This window comes from Heterocephalus glaber, unplaced genomic scaffold (assembly GCF_053883595.1).
Source record: "Heterocephalus glaber isolate CG9 unplaced genomic scaffold, H.glaber_assembly_v1.0 deba00001497, whole genome shotgun sequence".
Taxonomy (NCBI): Eukaryota; Metazoa; Chordata; class Mammalia; order Rodentia; family Bathyergidae; genus Heterocephalus; species Heterocephalus glaber.
The window spans coordinates 7,843,863-7,863,035 of NW_028258320.1; the positions used below are offsets into that span (position 1 = coordinate 7,843,863).

The window sequence follows — 19,173 nt, forward strand, 5'->3', positions numbered from 1 at the left end:
ATATTTTGCAGTGTATTTTAGGTGTGCATCAAGATATAATATCTCCTGGGGCCAGGGATTTAGCTCAGTGGTTCTGTCACCTGCCTCACAAGCACAAGGTCCTGGGTTGGATCCCCGTACCAAAAACAAAAAAGATATAATATCTCCTAAGGGTGTGTGCATTCAAAGGGGGCTCCATAAATAACACAGCCTTCAAGATCTGAAAGGTTCTAGACGATCTCAGGAGCACTTGGGGACAGAAAGCCCTTCACACCACAGACCCATCTCCCTGTTCTTCGGGATCACCTTGTTTAGCAGGAAGTGGGTGTCAGAGAGTCCAGGCTGGGTGACTTATACAGGAGTAGAGGTGAAAAATCAAAACCAAAAGCTGCATCGATGAAATGCACTAAGTTTTCCACATACAGCAGTTTCTTTTCCAAAGGGGTGACTTCGTTGCATCAGTGCTTTGCATTTCTGAAATTCCCAGGAGTCCTTTCCCAAGCTTCCAAAGTAAGCCATTCTTGTTATTCCATAGCTATTACTCAGCCCAGTGTTTATGTGCTTGTTTTTCCTAAATGAAAATTGCTTTACTCGGGCTGGTTACCCACTCAAGTCTCCCAACTGAACTCTAAATAATTTGATCGCGTCCCAAAATTCAAATCCACCCTAAATACAAGGGCTTTGCACCACTTAAAATACTGTGAAGGATGTGCTCTCAGGCGCCTGGCAGGGGAGTGAGTCCCTGTGGAACAGGTCATGCTCACTGGATATGTGACCTCAGGGGTGCTGGAGGCCCATGGGCACTAAGCCCAGGTGCCAGCAAGAAGCCAGGCACAGTAGGGGGAGGAGACCACATGGACACCGCTTTTGTTTCCTCTTCCTCAAGTTCCTCCCCGCAAGTCTGGGGATTGAGCCCAGGACCTTTGCGTTGAGCTACATCTCCATCCCTAGCCTTTTAACAAAACATTTTGAGGAAGGATTGCATTAAATCACTAAGTTGCCCAGGCTGGCCTTGACCTTGCGATTCTCAGGCCTCAGCCTCCCAGTGTGCTGGGATTACAGGTGTCCATCACCACACCCACCTTGGGCTCTTCTTCCTAAATCACGATGCCACTGCTCCCACAGTTAGAGCAAGACTGTGAGGGAGAAGCAGATTCGATGGAGACTGTCAGGGAAAACTATCAGACCCTGAAGTCTCATTGCAAAACATCTGGACAGACCATGGAGCAGCCTCTCCTCTCCTCCTCCCCGCTGCAGAGCCTGGACTTCAGCCACAACATGGTAACTTTCTCCACGGGCTTCGCATCCATGCTTTGCAGTGTGACAGAACTTAATGCCAATAAGAAATCAGTCCTTTGGAGGGAAAGAAACAAATTCTCAGGCATCAGACCCAGGCGGTGTTGAAACTACAGCACCTTTCCTGGAAGTAGTTTGGCTCCAGGTCTTCCGGGTTCGAAATCACACTGAGTTACTGTGAGGATGGATTTAAATACCCAAGCCTCAGCTGGCTTCCAGGTGCGCACTGTCACACAAACTAGTACTAGAATAACGATTGGCTTCAAGCCTCACATTGAAGGAACAGTGAGGCAGTTATGCAGTTTCTCTAAAAACACGTGGACCAGGGCTGGGATTTAGCTCAGTGGTGCCACCGCCTGCCTCGAAAGTGCAAGGTCCCGAGTTCGATCCCCAGTACCAAAAAAACCAAAAAACAAAAACACGTGGACCTGCTGGTACTTCACAACACGAGGAGGTGCTGGTACTGATTGTGAATCTAGTTAAGCTCTTCCTTGCAGATGTTTAAAGATTGTTCTTTTAAACAATGGGATAGACCAATAGAAATAGTATTTTATTCTAAAAATGCCATTACCATCTACAATTTAGGTGACTTTTTTTTCCATTGGCAATGAAATTTGAAACATTAGCAAAATATACAGTGTATCCTGAGTGAAGCTGGGTGTGGTGGTGCATGCCTATAATCCCAGCACTGAGGAGGCTGAGGCAGGAGGATCACTGCAAATTCCAGGCCAGCTTAGACTACAGAGCAAGATCCTATCTAAAAAAAAAAAATTTATATATCCTGACTGAGCTCTAGCCACCTTCTCTACATATTAAAAAGATGATTGCTAAAGGACTTGTGAGCAAATATAAAATGTGAACAAGTTCTGATGAGCTAACCCAAAAGTGTCTTACATTATACGTACATGTAATTGCATTGTGACAAGGGAAATAAAATACTAGAACCAGTAAGATTAAGTAGAGTTATTATAACTGAGCCTTAATTTGAGCTTCCTGGAACCCAGGGGAAGAGTAATACATGTTACAGAATCGTCCCAGTGAGAAAAAAACATCAGTTCCCCAGAGAGACCAAGTTTTCCAGGCACTTGTTCTAAAAAAAAATAGGACATGAATTTCATATGGGGAGAAGAGACACCCACCTCAAAAGCGGAAACTTCCCATGTGGGTAAGACTGGATTAAGCTTCCTGAAAGCCCACAGCTCTGAGACAAAAGCAAAACTGTGCTATGATTCAGCAAGGGGCTTTGCTAAGTCTCCCCTCCGCCTCCAGAGCACAGAGCTTCCAGTTCTGCATGGTTCCAGAAAAGCACGTGGTCCTGAGAAAAGCTCCGTCCTACTCTGAAGCAGAGACAGAAATGGTCATGGGCTAGGCAGGAGGGAGGAGGTGAGGAGGAGGTGGAGGAAGGAACCAGCAGAGACCAGGAAGGTCTGGTACCCAGGGCATCCTGTTTAATCATACTCCACTCCTACACAGATACTTGACCCTGTTTCATGGAAAGGTGACTCAGTGAGCTGCCCAGGACTGTGTAACTAGTAGGCAGCAGAGGCAAGATTTGAACCCACTGTTTCCTTGGGCAAGGCTGCCTCCCCCGAAGCTCACCCTGCATCTAAGGAATGTGCAGAAGGCTGGGGGATGTAGCACAGTGATGCGCTTTTAGGCCACCCTCAAGACACTTAGCATGCTCCCACCCAGACAGGAAACTAGACCATCCTAGTAGGCAGTGCACTCTAGGTATAAAAAAATGTATCCTACCGAATAATTTGGAGTTCATAATAGCTATGAAACGGGGGAGAAAGTGTAGGTTTTGAACAAATAAGAGGTATGATGCTTTGCCATGTTTGATGAAAAATCTTAACCATGATCAGTGAGCCTGTTTTTAAAAAAATGACAAATCATGGTTTAAAGTAATGGTAACACTATAGGATAAAACATTCCCAGTAAGAAAGAACAGTGCCAAAATGCTACTTGAAACTGATCAAACTTAAAACAAACAAACCACACATGTTCCGTTTCTATCTATCCATGCTGCTGAAGAACTAGCAGAGAACGTTTAGGCTCCGTGTCACAGTTTGGATCTAAAATGTCCCTCACAAGTCCCATGTGTGTGGAAGGTGATTGGATCTTGAGGGTTCCATAGTCAACAGTGGGTTCATGCATGGATGAGCTCATGGCTGAATGTGCTGATGGGAGGTGGGGTCTGGTTGGGGGAGGTCACTGGGACATGGCCTGGATGGGTTTGCTCTTGTCCCCACCTCCTGCTTGCTCTCTCTGCTTCCTGGCTGTCATTGAGAGAGCACTTTTCTTCTACCAGGCCCTTCAGTCAACCATGGACTGAATCTTCTAAAAACTTAAGCCAAAATAAACCTCTCCTCCTTTAAGTTGTGGGTGTCAGATATTTTGTCCTATTGATGGGAAAATGCCTAAGACAACCATATACAGAAAATCATAAATGAGCAGTTAGGAAGGAAATGCATATAGCACATAACTGAGCCCCATCTGGCAGAACAAACATCATCTGAGATCAACAGACAACACCCAACCTCCTCCATGGAGCTAAACACCACACAGCCATGATGGATGCTGGGGTAGAGTTGCAAAGCTCACACTAAGTTTCCCTGGCCTTCTCTGGCCATCTCTGACTCAGTCAAGAGATTCCTGATCACCAAACTGAGCCCAGATCAAGAAAGTTCAGGAAAGGCAGGGCACAGCCCACGGCACCTTCAGCTGTTGAAAGGAAAGAATGATAAAGCTCATCCCTCCTCTGGGCCCTGTCTGAAATCGCCTCTTAAGAACAAAAGCTGGTGGGCAACATGACTCAACAGTTCTCTCTGCATGCATGCATCTGCTTACATTTGAAGAATTCCACATGAGCCCATCCAGAGGAAGCCACCAGCACGGTTGTGCTGTTTGCTCATTTCTCTCAGCTCCTGGCCATAGAAGAGCAGAGGGTGAAATTGTGCCTCCCCTCCACCTGCCATGTAGCAGTGGTCAGCCCAGAGGACACAGCACCCTGGCACCAAGTTACCTTCCCGCGCCCAGGCAGTGTGCCTGAGACTACCTCTGTCCACTGGGTGGCTTTTAATAATTCAGAGCTAATGTGCAGGTGAGAAGCAGCTCTGATGGAACCATATGCAGTGGGTTCCAAGTACTGTATCCTCATCTTTCCAGAAACAGATCGGGGGAGCATCCTTCTTTAATATCATCATGGACTAGATGGAACAGGACCGCCATGTTCCCTGGGTGTCATCAAGAATATGTACTCACCCGCTCCTTGGCACAGAACCCAAATACATTCAACTCTGTACACACCAGACTCAATCCTTTCCACTGCCTAAATTATCTCCAGGTAGTTAAGTGGGAGCTTTGAAGTGACTTGCCAGGATCCTGGCCCTGGGGGTTCACTCGGGACTGTGGAGAAGCAAGGTGCTAACTGTGCCTCTGGAATATTTCAGTCGCTCCCACAAAGGTTAAGGTTCTAGGGATTGCCCTGCAGCAGCTTTCTGATGTGCCCCATGCTGGCCCTCTTTTCTGCCAGGTGCCCCAAGTGATTAGCAGTGACTAATTATGGTTCCCTGTCCTCACACAGAGGCAAAAGAAAACAGAACCAGCATACTAAGTACAAAGATCGATGCTGTCCTTTTACAAATTAAACATTCTCAAACATCTGTAAATAATGTCCCTTTCACATAAAAATGAAAACCAACACAAGAGAAAATGGAACTGCTAAGTATTCCTTGGTTTAATATAGCATAAACCTATAGCTTGGTTTAATACTTAAAATTAATATTTGATTACCATTTCTCACCCTCAAGTTGGCAACATTCATTTCATTTCTGTTTTTCCAACCTATGTACAGTGACACATAATCCACAATAAATTATCGTCTTCGCATTGCCCTTTGTTATGTATCCTTAGCAGGAATTTTTCAATCAGCCTTAAAGCATCTCCATGACTTACTTCCTAGGGTCTCGGAAACACCAGATTTGGGGTTTCACTGCTACCTCTTCTCTATTTTTCTCTCACGTTTCTTCGCCTGTGAGTAGTTACGCAAACAAATTTGCTTAATATACTTCTAATTTTTACTCAGCTTACTAAATAAGTCAGTCACCTCTGAGAATATGAACACCACATAAATATAAGTTGACATACAAACATCTCTGTTTTTATGAGTCTTAACGACAGGTGTGGCTTGGAGTCCAGTGCTCTTAACATTTGCCTTGTGTCTGGCTGTTTGGTCACCTGAGTTTTTTCTGCCCAGTTTGTTCCTAGAACCTCTTTCCCACAACAGAATTTAGAGACCAGGCATGGTGGATTGTGAACTAGATTTAGAAATCACAAGCACTTTCTTTACTCTTCCCTGTATTTCTAAATAATCAGACAATCTTGGAAAATTCACTTGGGTCTTTGGCTACCCCTGAAGTGGAGGTTCATTTCAATATTGATGGAGCACCAAGTGTGGGCCGGGCCCCATGGGAGGTGCTGCAAATACAAAAAATAGTGCAAATCTTGTCTGCTGTCAAGGCCTTCAGAGACTGCAGGGGACATCGCATGTGGGTGAGCCATATGAATGATTCACAGTTAGTTCCCGAGTATACTTCATGCAGCAGTGACTATCTGTCAGGCAAGGATGCTCCTCCACAGGCCCAGACCAGACCCCTACCCAGGTGCTGGTGTGAAGGGCTGAGCAGTGGGAGCAGCAGGCCTCCACACCAAGCCCAGCATGGACTATGCCAGGAGGGGATCTCTGAAGTGGTCTGAATGCCTTGCCCAGACATGCACTGCAGTAGGTGCAGTCATGTGTCACCAACACCTGGCTACAGGATGGGAAAAAATTAGGGAATCATGATGCCACCAAAAGAACAAAATAAAGCATCAGTAACTGGACCTAAAGAAATGAAGACTGAGGAACTGCCTGACAAAGAATCCAAAATAATTGTTTCACGGAACCTCAACAAAATTCAAGAAAATGCAGAAAAAGAGTTCAAAAGGTAGACTTGAAATTTTTTTAAAAACTACAAAAAGAAACAAAGAAAGTCATTGTATAAGAACAAAGGAGTTAATTCTGCTACAGGATACACCCAACATCAGCATATCTATTTTTAAAAAAAAGATTAATAGATCACAAGGGAGAAATGGACAATATCATCTTAGGGAAATGCAAATTAAAACCATAATGAGATGTCATTTCATACAGAGGCAGGAGATTAGGGCGTGGCCAGCCAGCTGTCAATCACAGAGATCCAGGACACAAGCACCCAAGCCCTGCACCTGGGACCAATCAGAAAAATGCTATCTTCAGTTGTTCTGCCATGAGATCAACCAGGCTTTTGACAGAACAGCCTAGGTCTAATGTCAATCAGAAATGGGGGGGGGGGGGTGGCCGCCACTAACCTGGTGGCCACTGTCTCTTTCTTTCATAGTGACCTACTCTCACTCTGCAGAGTGTACTTCTTTTCTTACCTTTAATAAATGAAAAACCTTGCTACTTTTTTTGCTTGTCTTGTCCAATTCTTTGTTCAGGACAAGAACCTGGGAAGAATCTCTAAAAGGAGTCCAACAGCCTCTCAGACCTCAGTAATAATACCTGCTAGAAAGGCTCTTATCTCAAAAAAACAAAAAAGCACAAGTGTTGGAGAGGATGTAGGGAACATCTTGCAGCCTACTGGTAGGAAGATGAATCTGTAACAGTCTTTAAGGAGTTTCCCTTGCGGAAATACTACCACTATATGATCCAGCAATCCCACTACTAGGTATACAGCCAAAAGATATGAGATAAACATGTGAAAGAGATACCTTTACTCCCATCTTATTGGACCATTATTCACAAGGGTCACACTATGGGACCAGTCTATGCATCCCTCAGCTGGTGAATGGGTTAAAAAAACAATCTACCCAATAGAATGCTGATGAGCCTTTACAAAGAAGGACATCCTGTCATTTGTGACAATATGGATGAACCTGAAGAACATGGTAGTAAGGAAAATAACTCAGGCACAGAAAGGCAACCACAGGTCTCACTGACATGTGCAACCTGCCAGTTGGCTTTATGGAAGCAGGGAGCGGAACAGGGCTTACCAGGGGCTGGGGAAGGGGCTCGTTTGAAGAGATGCCGACCACAGGATACACAAGTTCAGTTACATAGGAGGAGGGAGTCTAAGAGATCTGCAGCATGGGGACTAGAATGAAAAAGAATGGATTGCACTTTTTGAAAATCATTAAGAAGTTAAATTTTAAGTGTTCTTATTGCACAAAATAATTACATGAAGCGATATATGTATTAGTTGGTTTCATTTAGCCATTCCACCGTAAATCTCTTTCAAAACTTCATGTTCTACATAACAGGGACAATTTTTATTTGGCAATGAAAAATAAATTGTTTTAAAATCTGAAAAAAATAGATCTGAGCACCCTATTATGGGAAAAATACATGTAATTGCTCTTGTTGATGATGTTTCAGGCTTTGGTAATGATCTCGTTCTTCTTTTTGAACATTGCTTGCAAATTCATTGCCTGCAATTTCCAGCTCCACAACCACTGTTGGAGGCCCCTGGGGCCTGACACTTTAGGGATTTGAATTTGGAGATTTGGAAATGTGCTAGAACCCATCTGCCTCCTGTTATATAACATCCCCGCGAGGTCCGGGGCAACCCCAGTAATTGAAAACAGGAATATTGCCACAGAAAATCAAATGGAAATTCACACTATAGGAGCTCCCCGTCCATTCTGGTCAGACTTTAAATGAATTGCACCAAATGAGGCTTTGTCTCAAAATGAATTATGGAAAAATTCTCACTTTCTAGAGACATTCAGAAGGTTGGCACAATGCCAGGTTCCCCAGCAGCATGAAAAGAGCATTCAGCAGGGCCCAATATTAGTAATTACATGCTTAGCCTGACACAAGCCACTTGTGCATATGCACGGGACAGAATGGGCCCAGGCGCAAGATCCGGCCCAAACCCAGGAGCAAGGGAGGCAGGAATGTGTCACCTCACGGGGCTGTCATGGCCATGGGGAACTCTGTGTATAAAGCACTTAGAAAAGCACCCAGCACTGCCCCACAGGCTGTATAGGTACATTGCTGCTGCTGCTGCTCCTATTACTTAACTAAATGGATTCCTGTGTTGTCAGGCCATTAGATCACTTTTCCTGCTTCTCTTATTCAGCGGAATTCACTTCAGGTTGGCCCTTTCCCTGCATTTCCTCAGAGCCCTGTCACACAGTCGCTTATCCACACTTGGTACAGACACACACAGCTTGGAGGATGCTGCTTCCCTCCAGCCTCACCTGTTTCACGACTTCTGCAGCCCAGAGGGATCCAGAAAGGCAAACTCAGGAAGGGAAATGAACCTAGTAACACCGAGATGTGGAATTCTGTGAAGTTCCAAGTTGTAAATGTATTTCTTACAAAAATATTTATATTTCAAGCTGCGGCATGCAAACAGCAATCTGTACTTATTGGCTTCAGATGCCAATTTCCTCCTGCTCTGGTTCTTCTCTGCGTTATATAAACACATGCCAACCATCTGGATCACAAGAAGCCATGCTGCACCATGCGCCTAATAATCACAAAAGCATCCCATCAAAATAGGATGGCACAGAACTCCGCCTCACCGGAAGTGGGAGTGAGCATCACTGCCCTTGCAAAACTGTTTGAAAAATGTAGTTCAGGTGTCAGAGCTTTGAATTTCAGGAGGGCAACAGAAGCAAGTGTATAAAATACTTATCACATGGATAAGCAGGAACACACATGAGAAGATCACATCTTACGGGACTGCCCTTGTCGTGAGCAGCCCAACTCGGCACCCTCCAAATCACCCAGGAAAGGAAAAGGCTGTGGGAAAGGATCTCAGCCATGAGAAAACAGAAGAGATTGTTGCCCAAATCATCCAGCATAATCAGAAAGTCAAAGCTTTCATTTTGATCCAACTAAGAAATTTAAATGCTATATTACAATTGCAAGCAATGGACTAAATTCAAATTCACCAATATCAAGAAATGTAAATTCTTCCAAAAACAAAGGAGACTGGCAAAACAAGTTAAGCTTTTCCCACCTGCCCACCTGGACCGCCAAGATAAATGCCAGGCTTCATCTCCCTGGTATCATTCCAGTGGCTGAAGGCATCTTCCCAAAGCCAAACAGAAAGACAATGACCCTGGCTGGCCTTGCCCACAGACAAACAGAAGAATTTTTGCTGCTTTCCCCTTTGCCTAAAAATATCTCCCCACCAACTTAGCACAGTGCCTGACACGTCCACCCTTTGGGCAAGATAACCGTTATCAGAGGTCAGCCTCAGATTCATAAAATCTGAATGCTGTGAAAGAAAGCTCAGAGAGAATGAGGTATATGTGGACTTTGAGACAGTGGAAAAATGGAGATCCGTGTGAGTCAGCTTTCCCATCTCAGCACAGCAAATACCTGACATGGTGGACTTCTCAAAAAGAGGGTGGATTTCTCCTCACAGCTTCGGCGGTTTGGGCCTGTGAACGCCCACTGCACTGGCCTCACAGCTCATCACAGCAGAAGCACCTGCTGGAGCAAAACTTTTCACCTCATGGCTGGGAAGGAAAGAGATGACTAGGAAGACTGGGAGCCCCAAGGTCCCCTCCCCAAGCGCACCCCATGACCCAAAGACCTCTGGTGGGCCACAGCTTCCTGAAAGCCCACTCTGGGGAGCAAGCTTTCAACACATGGGCCCCCAGGGAGGCAGGTGGTAATTCCAGATCCAAGCTACAGGGAGGACTGGGAGGTTCTGGATCGAGGAAGCCCGTGGCCGTGGAAATGCAGTGCTGGGCGGCTCCCTAACCTCCTGACCATCATCAGTTTACCTGGTGTCTGATTACCCTGCATGGTCACCCTTAAGCTGTTTAGATACAATTCAATCAAAGCTGAATCTCCATCCACTTATTTGGTATCCTAGCAACACAAATGGAGGTCTATGATCACACTTTCAATCTGATTTAATATGTCTCATGATACGGACATTGTTCAATTACAGAATTCACCTCTTTGGCTATAAACATGGGATCTCAATAATTTGACACTGGTCCCAATGTACTATATCTTATTTCAGCTCAATCTTATGTTAAGGTTATTTTAAAAACAAATACTACTTCTCATACTGCTATACACCAACTCTGTATGCCAACCTATTGAAAATATTTTGCAACCCATCACCCAAGACAGATCAGAGAACCAAAACCAATGTGGGCAGAGACCCAGGAATGGCCCCCCAGCCTCTATCAGAATTGTGTCCCCAATTCTGAGTCAGTTGATGAGCTATTCTTCAGCAGCACTCCTAAAAAACATATGACCACACAGAACTCTAAATCTTATTGTGTCAATCTAGTACTATATTATGAAAGAATTAAAACCACCATTAACTCTCCAAGGAAAATCCTTCCAATCATGATACTCAGATAAATAAAAGATACAAGAAAATATGGGCCCTTGTTTCATAATTTGTGGCTGGTAGGAATACTTTAGAGGAAATTACTTACCCTGAATGTATCATAATTTGTTATAATCCAAGAACAGAACTCCTGTCTCTTCTTGGTGTGTGCTGCTTTCTTACTGTAAGAGGTCTGGGGATCACAGCCCTGAGGCTCTAATCCCATGTAGTTGGCTCCACACCAAGCTACTCCCAGCCCATCATTTCAATTGCTCAGCTGTACCATAATATTGTTATGCCATCAATGGCTTGAAATAACTTCCTAATCCTCTGGAATGGTTTTCTCTGTGTGCAAATCACTAAAGCCCAGAAATCAGACTTCCAGTTAAAGGTGTTCAGTCAACAAGGCCCAGGCTTCAGAAGTTGGCAGAAAGAGCTCAGGTTTATACAACAGCAATCATAAACCCTGCTCCATGTCTCACACAGACCATGCACTTTAGTTTAGAGAAAGGATCCTCTCCTCCCACAAGGCTACCTGTGTTTTACGACATGGTACAGTGGTGGATATTTACAACAAAACACCCACCAAGGAGGGAAGGTTGGATCCAGTCAAGTAGCCTGCTGAAGAGGTCAGAGAAATCCCAAGGAAACTTTAGAAAGATCTCCGAATGATATTTACTATGATTTCCAAGAATACTGTCTCTAAATTTTGCACCTAGAAAATGTTCATACACAGAAAATCTCATTCCTCAGTTATTTCAAATCAAGGCGTCACTCTGCTCTTAACATCCTTGCAGGGCACACACAGCGATGCCACCCCTATGGTATCAGAGAGCAAAGAACTCCTATGGCCACCACTGCCCCTTCTCAGTGACTCAGTGGGACCTGTGCCACAAGCGAAGAAGACATTTTTACAACATGCATCAAACTGCAGGAAGGGAAGGGGTTAAAGAGAGTTCGTGCTGTTTTGAGGAAGCCAAATTATGTCTTTGGCAGAAGACAAGGAAAGAAAACTTTTAGTGTTTAAAACATCTGCTTCCTAGTCCAAGGGGCATCCCTTCCAGTCCATGTTCCTAACAACACTTGTTTTGTCAGCTTGACTCAAGGATCGAAGAGAACCAGACTTGACTGAACACAACTTCAGCACCCACCCTGATCAGGGTACCTCCAAGGCTGGCTGATCACAAACAGGCTTTTCTCAGCCTGCAGCATATGAAATAACAGAGCCAATCACACATTTTCAAAAGCTCCCAAACAACCCCAGTTGAACAAGGCAACTGTACAGCCGTGACACCACATCTCCCCACATCTCCAAGACAGAAGAGATGGCTTACTTTGCTCTCCTCTCCTTCAAACACAGACTGGTGGACGTTGCATGCGAACAGGGAATTGGGGAGGTCGTTGAAGTCAGTGATCGCTTGAAAGGCTTCTTCAGCAAAGCACCGTGTGATGGCCCAGTCTCTGTCTATACAGCAGAGTAAGAAAAGTCCTCCATCCTCGGGGGCATGACCTGGCGGCCCCAGGCTCCTCATGCCGATAAAGTAGGACTCTCCCCGCATGCCAAGACAGGTGTGGGTGAGATTCCGGTACAGGATTCAATGTTCAGGGCACAGCTGTGGATGTCAGCGGTGAGCAGGGCAGGATGATCAGGAGGAGAGGGAGCCACTACTAGAAGAGAGAAGAAAGCAAATGCACATTATTTCCTTGCTTTCTAAAGCAGGATTTCCTGTACAGCTCTGCCACTTCTCAGCAAGAACCTAGTTAGGGCTATAGTTGAATGAGTGAGTGAGTGAATGAATGAATGAATGAATGACCATAGTTGAAATCACCACCCCTAGTACTGAGGATCGCCATCATCTATCAGGCACTCAGCTGCAGCACTGTTCTAAAGGATATGTGGGCATAATGAACCTATTTAATCTCCACAATAGTCTATGAGTTCGGTACCTGAGTAATTCAGTAATTTTTATAAGGTCAAGGACAAAATGGCAGGGTGAGGATTGAAACTCAGAGGTTCGACACCTGCATTCTCTGGCCTACACCACAGGAATAAAGGAGCACAAAATGAGTGGAAGTCTCCATGCAAGGAAGTGTGACCTACTTCTTCACTGTCAGACTCTGGTTTATGCTAACTCCGATAGGCAAGCTTATCTCCCATGAGAACATACAACACACACAATACACACATATGCACACCCTACATGTACCTCCTTTCTGCTTGGAATAATTGCTGCGAGTAAGTAATGGTGAACCAGGTCCAGATCTTGAAAACTCAGTGCTGTCTCCTCAGATCCCTCTCCTGGCACAGCCCCATGAAGCTACCCAGTGTTGACTTCATCGAGCTCTGTTCAATCCTTCCGTCCTTCCCTACCCCTTACATTCCTAATTCACCCATCTGTAGAGTTTTCCCATTTTTTCACATCGGTACACAATTTAATGGCTTTAGTCAGTATTCTTTCACTTCTCAGGGATGGCATCTTCTTTTTTCTCTTGTGTCTATTTTCATGCCTGTGATGCTCGAAGTTCAATAGCAAGGGTCCCCGCAGGTGACGTTCACACGGATGAGACTGAGTTACTGCCTGGCTGCTGATCATGCGCAGGGATCTCCATTCCATTCAAACCCATCACCCAGACCTGAGTGAGTGCAGTAGGGTGGGCACCATGAAGGCTACTGTGCCATCACCAGGTCTAATTACACACAAATGTGGGAGCCCCAGGCCACATGTAGACTTCAGCTTATATCTCTGAATTTTTTTTTTTTTTTTTTTAGTACTGGGAATCAAACTCGGGTCCTTGTGCTTGCGCAGCAGGCAGCGAAACCACTGAGCTAAATCCCTGGCCCTATCTGAAATTCTTAAGGTATCAGGGTGAGAGTTTGATGAGCAGTATTTGATACAAAATATTAAGTCTGGTTGAAATAGGAACCAAAAATTAAGTGATCTGAGGTAACAACACCAAAATCAAATCACTGTATTTGCAGTAAATAAAAATGGGAGTCTATGTACAGTAGAATGAAATCATTCTTCTACTGTTAAATTTTTAAAACTCCAATTAATGCAAAATTTTCCTCATATAAATCAATAAAATACTTATTTAAAATAAAAATATGATACATGCTTTATTCTATGAATAACCTAAAATGTATGAATTTTAATTAGAAGGAAAATATTCAATAAAATCAGTATGATGGGATTCAACTGTTAGACATTCCCCATGGAATACATATCCATTTATTTTTTCATATTTATTTATATTATTACTTAAGATATTTGAGGGCCAGAGATTTAGCTCAGTGGTTCCAGCATCTGCCTCACAAGCATAAGGACCTCAGTTTGATCCCCGGGACCAAAAAAAAAAAAAAAAGAAGATATTGTAGTGTAAGATACATAATGGTCATTATTTATTATTAGAGTATTATTTGTAAAAATAATTACTAAGCACATCAAAGCAGTATTATTTCCACCAATAGACTACAGGAGAACCTTTTGATTATGAAGTCATAATCAGCCAGTAGCATGAAACACACATGTTGTCAATTCTGATTTTATTTTTAACCTGTGCATCTTATTTAAAAATTTTTAAATGAATCAAAACTGATCTCAACTGTTCTCAGATATGTCCTGGGAATATTTCAATCATACTTTTTCCAAAAGAGAAACTGAAACTCGTAGCTGAACCAATTAATTAGACTAAATATTAAGCCTCATTTAGGACTCATTTTAATCTACTCAAATAGCTTGAGCTTCTGTCCTAAGCTGTAACAATACAATTATCTTCATGAGACCTTAAGCTCGTTATTTTCAGTAAAGATTGAAAGAGTGAATTTTTGGCAGACAACCCAGCCCATGGATATGGAGAGAGACTTCAGAAGCCAGAGCTTTGAACAGAGGAAGCCCTGCTGTCTCTTTCCAGGTCCCTCAGGGACTCAGCACCGGGAGAAGTCAAGTGATTGCCCAGTGACTCAGTTCACCCTTATAACACCAGAACAAAAACGCCAGTCTCCATCAGCAAAGTGAAGGAAGTCAAGGGAATCTGAGAGGAAGGGGAAAAGTAACCAAAATGTGTGTTAAGCACTACAAAAAAGGGTATGGGTATGCAGTACAGGATGATACAAACACACTTCCTTATGATTCTCTCAGAACCAAGCAGTGACACGTTTGGATTATTGGCAGCCTTAGGAAACCCAATTAAACAGGAAGGAAGGGAAACAATATAGGTGGACCTTCTAATAAAGAAATGCAAAGCCCCCACAGTCCATGTTAACTGGCTTACCTTTTTAGATTAATTTCAAAATTCTTACCCGTAATAAAACAGGCACTGTTTGCCTAACATACAATGTGCGTGTGCTGTTTGAAGGCAACCACAACTCGGAGGCACAGCCAGCCCACCGCTGTGGCCCTGATCCTAACGCTGGCTGCAGCCCTCTTCCTTGAGCTCCTAAGCACCCCTTGAGGCCTCTCCAATGAAACCACCCTCCTCACCGACTCCTGTTTTACTGGTCTGTGTCTCAGGCTCACTGCGTTTTGTTTTTGCTGTCCTAGGGATTGAACCCAAGGCCTTTGCCCTGAGCTACATCCCAGACTGTTTTATTTTTGAGATGGGGTCTTGCTGAGTTGCTAAACTGGTCAGGCTGGGCTTGAGTTTTTGATCCTCCTGCTTGGGTCTCCCAGAGGGCTGGGATTACAAGGGTGTGCCACCCTGCCTGGCTCTCTGGTCTTTCTTGGAAGCAGACACTGGGCAGTTTTCATCTGCATGTCTTCAGGTTCTACTAGAAAGTCTCAAAATCATGTTTGGATTAATGCATGATATCAGAAAGAGTCATTTTCCGAAAGTGATGGAGCAGCAAGTGGGTTATGGCCAACTCCAAATACACTAATAATACACTATTTAAAATATGTACATGAACAATGAAAATAACCCTGTCATTTACATTTAAGGTCTGATTTATAAAATGCAATTTTATAAATAAAAAATAAGAATCACTCAAAGGATTCATCTAGTTAAAATGTGTGGAATAGAGCAAAAATAACATACGTGCCTTTTATTACATGGGAAAAAGAACCAGAAACTCAGAAAGGTATAAAGAAGGCAGACACAGAGTGGATGCACCAGAAGGCCTGGACATGCCCTGGGACTGAGCCTCCCTTTAGGAAGGGGTTTTGATGCAGAGATGCAAAGCCTTATCTGTCTTGTGAGAGTCTATGTGAAGGTCTTTGGAAGCCCACAGAATAATATGTGAATGAAAGCTACTTACGATTGTTTTGGGTTCATCAAGAGCAAGCCAATGTGGGTTACACCTGCACCATTACCACCACCAAGGCCTTCTGCCTGAATATTTGGTCCGAGGCAAAAGAAATCATTAAAATCAAAAGCTAGCCAGCCTCCCTCTCAGCATCAACACCAACAAAGTGAGGGTTATCGATATGTTACAAAGTTAGAAACAATGAAAAGACAGCTGATTGAACCAGACTCATTTCGATGGAACAGGAAGCCCGGAGAGAAGGATTTCCAACCTTTCTTTAACTTTACTAACACGAGGAAGTAATTTCCAGCCAAGATTTTCAAACGCCCTGATAGCATTTCTTTACTAAACATTAAAAGATGTAAAATGAAGAAAGTACATGTCCCACTCTGAAAACGGGCTGCCTGAAACTTACAGGCACCTGCTCAACATTCACGTAACAGCCAATGAACACAAACTGAATGGGTGAAGCAGTCACCTCGTCCCAATAAATGTGGCTGATGAAAACATTACTGAGTTTCTTTACAAGAAATTAATCTTGCCAAAACTCTTTAGATTTCATGCCCGACAAACATGTATATGGTACAATTAAACCCAGGGGCAAAAACAAGACATCTGCTTCTGTTGGACGTCATTATTGTCACAGAGCCACTAAGGGGCATGAAATTCAGATTTCCAAATTGCAGAATCCTAAAACCTTCCTCCTTTCTAGGGGATCTCTCAGGAGAAAAGGGACCATGAATTTTCATGTAGGAGCTCTGGTCTCTTAAACCCCAAATAGCGTATGAAAGGAAGGGGTTAACCACAAATTTCTGCAGGATAGCTGAGGAGCCTTGAAAAGAAAAATAAAACATCCACGGAGCTGTTTAATCTAGCTTTATGGTCAGGTAAAATCATGGGACAGAAGTGTGATGAGTGGCCTTACATGATATTTTAATATCTTGATCCTCCTGGGATTAAGACAGAGCTTTTGCTCATTTCTGTCCATCTTGCAGAGACTAAAGTTTAATATTTTTTTTTCACATGGAATGGAATAAAACTTTATTCTTTTTAAATTCCACACAATAAACAAGATGCTGACGAAGCTCTTGCTGTCTCGGACAGAAAAGTGGAGCCACTGGGTTTCACGAAGGACAGCACAGTTAAAACTAAAATAATATAAAAATAATTTGAAAAATCCCTTTTACTGTACACTCTCAAAATAAAGCAAGAAAGATAAACAACAGTTTCTGCTAGCCAGAATATGTGTTCCTATGCATTTGGGCTTTGGGGTTCACTGAATCCCACCTGTGTGCATATATGCGGCTACATGTGTACTCTATGCAGTGTAGGTAGCTCCTAATCTCTTCATCTAGTTTGCCTAATCATTAAGCTACTTAACCAATTAGAATGCTATTGTGTCACACTGAACAACTTTACATAATTGCTTCTTTGAAATACTAGTAACATTGACATATTTATTTGGCTTATGGAGGACTGAAATATCATAGATAATATAATCTAGCTTTTTTTTTAAAGAATATGGCTCTTAATAGATTGATTTTCTGAGTTCCAGAGCAAAAGTCCCTTTTAAAATTTTTTCTTGAAGTTCCCTTGAAGCAGGAAGTATGTCTTCTTATCTGACCAGAGAGATGACGGGTGTCTGGTATCATTTAGAATTTGAAGGATTCGTCTATGGAGCTCTTGGTTGTCACCTGTCTAAAGTTTAATATTAATAGCAAGGACCTACCAGGCCCTCCTGAAATCCAAAGGCATGGCCTGGTACTCTCAGTCCGCGCTCCATAGGAACCCAGAAACAGAACAGAACCTATTTAATTCAGCTGCCGAGTTTTCACTCCCACCAAGCTGTGTGACCCTCATGCTATTCTTGATACCATTTGGGATTGGTCTTGAAAGAATCAGGAACACGCAGTTTTCAACTCCTGATTTTCAAAGAAATCACCTACAGGCCTCGTTCAGCACTGTCTTCAGGTCCGCTTTGGAGCCACTGTTCCACCCCAAGCTCCCACCGGACTGTAATTGAATTAACTCCCTTCCCCAAGGAAGCAGCATCGTAGGAATTTTTATGAAGCACATATTAAACAAAGTGAATTGTTTCCATCCCTGTGCACAAGATTCTATAGCTGTGAGGGGATTTACAAACTTGACATAATAATGGCTTCACACAGGAGAGTTTAATGCCAGTAGTCTCCCATGAGGATCTGCAGAATGTACAGTATCTTCTTCCGGTGGACATGGAGTTCAGATTTACCCAGGATCCAATGGGATAGAGATCCCAAGACAGCTTTGCTGACAAGAGTCAGAGGGAGGAAAGACCTTTAATGAGGGTTGGGAGGGTGAAGATGTTCTCTATAGACAGATGGATCCATTTCCACAAAGAAAGACCTGGAATGGACACACTGCAAAACAAAACAGTTGTCCAAGCACAATACTGTAGAATTAAATAAGCAGTGATGAAGCACTTACCATAACAGAAGCGGTGTGGTCATCATGTTAGGGTCCACCCAGGAAACAGAGGACAGCTCAGTTTGGATATTTAGTAGCGAGTTTAGCAAAGAGGCTGTTCCCAGATGAGTGGGCAGGGCAGGCTGGGTCCACAGACTGAGCTGTCACTGTTCCTGGCCCTGAAGAGCCCTGGTGTCTGGAGAGAATGGGCTGCCCCTGGCGTCTGTGGAGGAGCTAGAAGTGCAGTCAGCCCCCAACAGCACCTCGGGCTGCGGGCTGCGTAGGCCTCCCTGGCCCCGCCCTGCTCTCTGCTCCGCCCCGCCGGGATCAGTCCCACCTGGGGACCAGAGTAAGGAAGACTCCTAGGGAACACCTGGTGGCCGAGCAGGGTGGGAAGGAGGTCTCGCTGGGCCCCAGGGAAGGAGCCTGGACTTTTCATAGGTTAATTTCAGTAGAACCCTACATTTAAAAAATATAAAGCTATCATTTGTAAATGCACAGCTCCAGCCAGGGGTTGGCAATACCACTGAAATCTCACTATTCAGGGCCACATTGTTCTGAGGTAGGAGAGACAGGAAGGCAGAGGAGAAGGCTGGCCACAGGGAAGAAGTGTCAGGCCCTGGGCAAGCAGGAGCTTAAAGCAAAACCCCAGCCTCAGGATGCAGCGAGTCATTATATGCAAAGTCACCTCTCACAGGAGGAGGACACTTCAAAAGTGAGCAGAGGAGCTGCTGGAGGTTGCTATGACAGCCACAGTGTCTTGCACCTGTCATTGTCCACCCTCTGCTTTCAGAGGGGCAAGGCAGGCTGGGGGGGGGGGCA

At 44.0% G+C, this 19,173-nt stretch overlaps 1 protein-coding gene across 16 annotated transcripts in view; it reads right to left on the reverse strand.

Annotated features, from left to right (window-relative positions):
• The window catches only part of Rcan2 (regulator of calcineurin 2), a 163,610-nt gene that overhangs the window by 120,079 nt on the left and 24,358 nt on the right, over positions 1 to 19,173 (reverse strand). For 11 of the 16 annotated variants that reach the window (XM_087184637.1, XM_087184642.1, XM_021259721.2 and 8 more), the window contains one exon: positions 11,999 to 12,332. The exons of 1 other annotated variant lie outside the window; for it this stretch is intronic. In XM_087184637.1, the coding sequence (XP_087040763.1) occupies positions 11,999 to 12,223 (225 nt within the window). In that variant the 5' untranslated portion in view covers positions 12,224 to 12,332. Of the gene's footprint in view, positions 1 to 9,326; positions 9,908 to 10,773; positions 11,535 to 11,998; positions 12,333 to 18,372; positions 18,601 to 19,173 lie in introns of those variants that run through there. 4 more of the 16 variants (XM_087184635.1, XM_004846424.4, XM_087184644.1 and 1 more) reach the window with 4 other exon arrangements.